Here is a 6,975-nt window from a genome sequence, read left to right as displayed (position 1 = left end):
TTTTGCCATGGCCGGACTGCCCCCCAAGGAGGATTCCAATCTTTCCAATTTCCTATGAAAATCCATTGAACCAAATAGACCTTAAATGGTGAAAATCTTGCAATGGATTTTGCGAGTGGTTTTTGGGTTGATGTTGTAGAGAAAACTTCTATAGGATTCAGTCCTAGGGATCAAACAACCAACATCTTGCAAGATTGCTACAAAAATCCTTTGTATCATAGAGATCCTAAGTGGCGAAAAGCTTGCCTCATAGGGAAAATGAATGGATCTTTCCGAAAAGTTTGAGTGGATACTAAAATTCATATGGAATGTAGTAGAAAGGAATCCCTAGAACAAATTCTATAGGTTTCAATCCTACTAATCAAACAACCAACATAGAAAAAATTATAAGGATTTTAGTTCTTCCAAATTCCTAAGCAAATCCTTCAAATATTACATGATTTTTGTTTGTTTGAAATCATCAAAAGAAAAACAAACAATTTTTTGAAAGGGGTTTGAGTGGATGCAAGAATACATATGGAATGTAGGACAAAGGAAAGCTTAGAAAAGTACCTAAGGATTCTAGTATTTCGAGAAAAAATCCATAGGATTCAATCGTACAAAGCAAACAAAAAACATAGAAAAGTTTCTTAGGATTTTAGTGATAAAAAATTCCTAAAAAATTCCTAAGTTCAAATTCTACACGATTTTGGTTTGCTTGAAATTATCACAAGAAAAACAAAGGATGTTTTCAAAGAGGTTTGCATGGATGCGAAAATACCTATGAATTTAGCACAAAGGAAGGCTTAGGCTCTTTCTATAGTATTCAATCCTAAGAATCAACCGACCAACACAGGAAACATTCTTAAGGATTCTAACCTTTCAGAAAAATATATATGATCCAACCCTACGAATCAAACAACCAACATAGAAACGTTTCTAAGGATGTTATTTTATCCAAATTTGCTAAGGAAACACTTCAAATTCTCATTATTTTGGTTTGTTTGAAACTATCACAAGAAAACAAAGGATTTTTTGGAAGGGATTTGAGTGTTTGCAAAAATATCTAAGGAATGTCGTACAAAGGAAAGCTTAGATTTTTTTTCTATATAATTAAATCCCACGAATAGAAACGACCAACAAAGAAAACATTCTTAGGGATTCTAATCTTTCAAAAAAAAAACTATAGGTTTCAATCCTATGAATCAGACAGCCAACAGAGGTACGAATCAAACAACCAACATAGAAAAGTTTCTAAGGATTTTAATTAACCAAAATTCCTAAAAAGATCCTTAAAATTGTACATAATTTTGGGTTGTTTGAAATCATCAAAAGAACACAAAGGAGGTTTTCAAAGGAGTACGAGTGGATGCAAAAAAACAACAACATATGGAATGTAGTACAAAGGAATGCTTTGAATTTTTTGTCTATATAAGTCAATCCGACGAATCCAACAACCAAGATAGGAAACATTCCTAAGGATTCTAATCTTTTAAAGAAGTTCTATAGGGATTCAATCCTACAAATCAAACGACCAACATAGGAAAATTTCCTAAGCGCTTGTTCGGTTAGGCAGGGTTTGAAGTGGTTTGAAAGGGACTGGAGGGGATTAAATCCTTTGCAAGTCAAAATCTCCCTCAAACCTCTCCAATCCCCTTCAATCCCTTTGGCAAGGGGATTAAACGAACAGGGCCTAAGGATTCCGATCTTTTAAAATACCTATGAAAATCCTTTGAATCAAAGAGGACCTAAGCCGTGAAAAGCATCAAGCACAAAACCAGTGTAGAACTAACCAGCACTATACCGATCAGCATTGAAAGCTACCATCAAGATAATTCTAGTCGCAACATTTATCACCAAATTCAGCCTGAACGCAAGAGGAAGTTAAAACAGAACATAAACTAGATGTCATATGATTGTCATCTCTCATATAATATGTACACAACTTACACCAGAAGTCTTTATACCTCCTGGACTTTATTCCTTTACGGTTTTTTTGACTATATTTAAGCAAACGACTAAAGAGACATTGTCAATCTTTTGTTTGTTTCTTTGACAGCCAACTAAAGAGAAATTGTCACCACCATTTTTCTTTCTGGAAACCTATGTTATCAATCAATCTTTCTTCGGGGTGCTTCTGAAGAAAGGATTCAATACCACAAATCTGCAAACCAATGCTTCATCTGTGAAAGGATCCAAAAATCCTACCCCTCCCCCCTTCTAAAGGTTAGCCTTGGGATCCGGATCTGGAGCAGCAGCTAAGACCGACGTCTGACGAGGATCCATGTTCTTGTCATCTTCAATGGGATAGATCACTATCTTCCTCACCATACGGCAAAACTCCCTGCAGGTGCCAAAGAATGTATGTATGTCAGCTATATATACTCATTATGATCATGTCAGAGGAACAGTTAACTATCAATGCTTGATGGAGAACATGTGCAGACTTACATCCAGGGATCATCTCCGACTTTCATGGTGTCACCTTCGTTGTCGGTGAATGCCACTTTAAAGTTCTGTTTGATGTCCTTTATCTCGAACATCTGTTCCAGTTCACTGGTCAGCCCCTCATACCCATCCAGACTTGCTAGATCCACAGCTCTACCCACAGCATTTCCATGCATTTGAACCTAGCACAAACCAAATAGCAACACGAGGTTAGACAACAGTTAAACAAGCCAAGGAGAGGAGGAAGAAAGAGATACACAGAAGTTGTACCTTCACACGGTTCCTTCCAACATTACTCTGTTGGCTTTGGATTTCTCGGGGGCTCTCATTCGCAACTTTTGTTACTTTTGAAAATGCTGACAGCTGACCAGAGCCTTCAACAGAACCAGCAACTCTGGCTGAAGTTTCTCCGGCTCCGGCACTTGCGTTGCCAGCAGTAGGAGCAGCAGCATTGTTGGTGTTCTCCATCAAATTCACACCAAACAGACGAACCACACCGGGTTCCTTGGCCTTTTCAGCTACTTTGGGCAGATATGGTGCAACCTGTTCAGGCAGAGGCAGAGTAGGGTTGCAGGACAGCTTGGAAGTAGGTTCCTCAGCCCGGTAACCACCACAAAGTGCAGTAGCCCAAGGAGGAGGAGTTCTTCCTTCACTGCTGGCAACCCGATTCAGCTTCTGAGTAATCTCTGACAGGGTAGGAGAGACCCCCTGGCTTGAAGGGTTGAAATCCTTGGGCCAACCATCACCAAGCCCCAATGGAGTTTGACAAACCGAACTGCTGCTCATGGCACCATACCCTGCGGGTTCACTGCTTGGCCAAAGAATTTGATGATACCCAGAGATACGGTTGGGGTCACTAGAACCAACATATGTCCTCTCATGCTGCTGTGTCATTCCAGACAGCCAAAACTCCTGAGTCGGCTCTGCAGATTAAGCCAACAAGATTAAAACATCATGATGTCAACGTTCCATTTATTTGTCGATAATAGCACGAGCAATGAGAAATCTGCAGGTCATACCCTGTGATGGAAGATCAAAGTTTTCATTTGTCTCCCTTGGACGCTTGTTCTTCGCCGATGATTGCAGCAGTGCACTGATGGCAGGTGAGGAGGCATCAGATGAGTCAATTTCCCAAGGAGAAACCCTCTCAGGGCCGTTGCAAATTGCGACCGAGTCATCCCATTGGACCTAAATAAACCATGAATAAAATCAGAGTTTTTAAAAAGAGAAGAAAAATACAATGTAAACAAGAGAAAGTAGAATGTGTTGATCTTACCTTGAGTGACTTCCATTCAGAACCTGACCACTGTGGAGAAAGATCACCATCACCAACTATAGTCCCAAAAAACCTGCAGGTTTAAAATACATGAGACCATGTGAAACTGAGATGATGGCAGAAGATGAGCAAACAGACTGAAAACCCTTACTTCTTCACAGGGACATCTTCTGCTTCGAAGTTCATCCTGAACCTCATGCCCACAGTAAATCCAGTCTTACTAGCTTGAAGGTACTTGTTCACGCTGACAATGTACTGGCTCTGGCTTAACCTACATAAAACAAACAAGAAATTAACTTCCATTAGCAAACAGTAAGCACAGTTTTATCTAACAACTGGCGGTATAGAATAATATTTTTTTTTGGAATAGAAGGTCTAACCTGGGCCTGTAGTAGACCACGAAGATGGAGTTGGTCTTGAGAGCATGAGATGCACTTGCAAGAACCCCGAGATGCATGCTCTGGCTTGATATAACGGACGCCGGCATCGTGCTTTGCTTCTGCACAAGGCGCCTCACTCCGACACGCTGCTCTCCTGTCTCACTCCTGCGAAAACAAAACACAATGTCTTTGTGATGATGCATACTTCCCACAAAACATTGCGCATAAACCTGTCCGCCACGCATGGTTAGTTTAACAGAATTATAAGCACTGGAATTCAGTTGATGTCCAACCTTAGGTAGACAAAGGCATCGCCAGCCATCAGCTTCTTTGATGTGACGAATGTGCTCCATCCGGTCGTCAGAAGGTGCCTGCGGGGTTGACCTATACAACAACCACCAAGAATTGCATGGATCAGGCAGCAGAAGGCATACACATACAGCAACTGCAATTTATTTGGTCCTGATCTGCAGTCAGATGAATGACCACTGAACAATTCTGCAGGTAACTGTAATAAAAGGAAAACACCGAGTTTGCGTACCTCTGTAGATGTGCTTAAACCTCCACTCAGATCCATGGAGGTCCTTGGAGATGATCTCCTGAGTCGGTGTCGGCATCGCCATGTCCTGATCAAGAGCAAAGCAGAGTGGAATTTAACCTGGCAGTACGGTATGCAATAATGCAATTATGCATTGATTAACGAGGACAAGGGAATTGGGCTTACCAGCGGCGGGAGACACTCGTTGGCGTGGCGGCGGAGCACGGAGAAGCCGCCGTGGGTGCTGGTGTCGGACGGCGTCAGGATCTTGCAGAAGGTGTGCACCACCGGCCGGGGCGTCTCCGGCAGAATTGGGTCGCAGATGAGGGGCAGGTTGTCTTGCTGCAAACAGGAGAAAGTTTAAGACGCAAATCCACGCGAGGGACACACTCTCTGAATTCGAGTAGAAAGAACAGATAGAGATAAAAGAAAAGAAAAAGCGGAATTGCGACACTACGGATTCAGAAACCGGAATTCAGGACATTTCCAAACGAGATAGTGATAACAGGAAAGGAAAAAATTATCAGCGAACAAAGCTTTGGGTGGCGATGAACACTTACGTCAGATTCCGGCTGCAGGGTGATCTGCGCGTACACCTCGTCCGTCTCCGCCTCGGCCTGCGCCGCCGCGAGCAAAAACAACACGAGAGAGAGTTTAATTACGACGACGACGAGCTCACGCCAGAACCGCGAGGGAGGATCAGGTGGCGAGGAGCAAAGAGAAGGCGGCTGCGTGGCCGGCCGGCGGCGATTGTTTACCTTGAGCTCGACGTTGACGACCTTGCAGAGGATCTTGTAGGGCACCTGGAACATCTTGATTTGCTCGGCCAGCAGCGCCGAGTCCGTCGGCTCTTGCAGCTGCGCGCGCAAAAAACCAGCAAGCAGATGAGCGCGTGGCCCGGCCGCGGCGGAATTGGAAATGGATGGAACAGAGGAGAGCGGCGGAGAATAAACAAGGAGAATTCACGAGCGAAACACCCGCACGCACCTGCTCCAGGTGGCCCTGGAGGAAGTAGAAGACCCTCTCGCCGCGCTGCGGCACCTCCACCAGCGGCCCGGCGCAGGCGCGCCACAGCTCCGCGAACAGCTCCGGGTCCCGTCCTCGCCCTGCCAGCGACACAACAAGAGACAACAGGAGAGCGGCAGCCGCATGAGCACGAGCGGGCAGCAAAGCCGGCCGCAAGAAAAACCAGGAGACTGCGCTCACCAGGCTGCGCCATGGCGACGCGGGTGGCGGTGGGTTGGTGGTGGACGGGCTCTGCTGTCCTGTCCTCCCAGGGAGGGAAGGAGGAGTGGGGGCGGGGAGAGAGGGAGGAGGGAGGGAGGAGGAGTTGGTCTGGTCTGGGAACCGGGTGGTGTTCTCCTTGTGTCAGTGTTTGTTGTTGGGCTCGCCCCATTAAAGAACGGCGCGGTGGGGGAGTGGAGAGGCGAGGCGAGGCGAGGCGAGGGGAGGAGGCGAGAGGCGAAGCGGCAGGCAGCCGAGCGAAGCACACAACGGCGGCGTTACAGGGCTTGCGCCTTTATGGCTTTAACACTCCTGCCCCCTACTCCCTCTCAAACAAAACAAACTTTTGCGTCGACGCCCCTGCGTATTTTTAAAATATTAAATGCTTCCTCTGGCCCCTGCATGCAGGCGAAAATGTTTGGGACTAACACTTTTTGCGCAGAAGCCCCTCACAATCCTTTTGGCCTCTGGGTGCACTTTGTTCCTTTTTTTTTTCCAGTTTCTTATTGTTGTACTCCTTGCCTTGGTGAGGAGTCACATAGTGGTGCTGAAATGGATGATCTGGTGTGGTGCTGAGAGAATCAACATCATGTTTATGCATGCACATCTTGTTATCCTTGTGGAAATTGGCTCGGCGCCTAGTCCGTACACGTTAGCTCACATTGAAATGAAAAAGATATTGTTATAAATCGAGAGAATATCCACTAATTAAGCAAATGATCGTGTGTATCAAATGGATGATCAAAAGTGGAAAACCCGAATTACAAAAAAGTGGAAAACCCATAAAAACACCTCGATTTGTATAAACATGTTACGACATGTCGTATATGACGTGATCAGTCTGAGATGATTGCTAGAAATAAGGGTGTCGAGGAGGGGGGGGGGTATGAATGCATAGATGTGATCTTCAATCCCCATGTGCTAGACTTTGATTGATAGCTTTATCAACCTCCTTGTAAAAGGTCGACAACCTTGTTTGACAAAAGAATTGCCCACCTAATATAATTTATCTCTAAGCGTAAATTATCACCTTTTGTTCTTATAGTAGATCTTTTGTTGTCATCCTAGTTCTAGATTCGTGTATATAAAAGGTAATACAGAGAAATTATTGAGCTCTTTCATCTCACGTG

The 6,975-nt window shown here is 44.6% G+C and overlaps 1 protein-coding gene across 1 annotated transcript; it reads right to left on the bottom strand.

Annotated features, from left to right (window-relative positions):
• Positions 1-1,863: 1,863 nt before the first annotated feature.
• Positions 1,864-6,107, bottom strand: LOC123060839 (auxin response factor 1). Its single transcript, XM_044483695.1, has 14 exons — positions 5,828-6,107; positions 5,609-5,727; positions 5,380-5,478; positions 5,182-5,238; positions 4,808-4,963; positions 4,625-4,709; positions 4,377-4,467; positions 4,084-4,248; positions 3,855-3,974; positions 3,704-3,776; positions 3,447-3,615; positions 2,698-3,350; positions 2,431-2,609; positions 1,864-2,323 (listed from the first exon to the last, which is right to left on the bottom strand). Exons 1-14 carry the CDS (start codon positions 6,015-6,017, stop codon positions 2,200-2,202), a joined length of 2,280 nt encoding a protein of 759 aa, XP_044339630.1. The 5' UTR covers positions 6,018-6,107; the 3' UTR covers positions 1,864-2,199.
• Between the last annotated feature and the right edge of the window lie 868 nt (positions 6,108-6,975).

Source organism: Triticum aestivum, chromosome 3A, assembly GCF_018294505.1.
Source record: "Triticum aestivum cultivar Chinese Spring chromosome 3A, IWGSC CS RefSeq v2.1, whole genome shotgun sequence".
Taxonomy (NCBI): Eukaryota; Viridiplantae; Streptophyta; class Magnoliopsida; order Poales; family Poaceae; genus Triticum; species Triticum aestivum.
The sequence above is the reverse complement of the archived record's forward strand: the minus strand, read 5'-3'. Positions and strand labels throughout refer to the sequence as shown.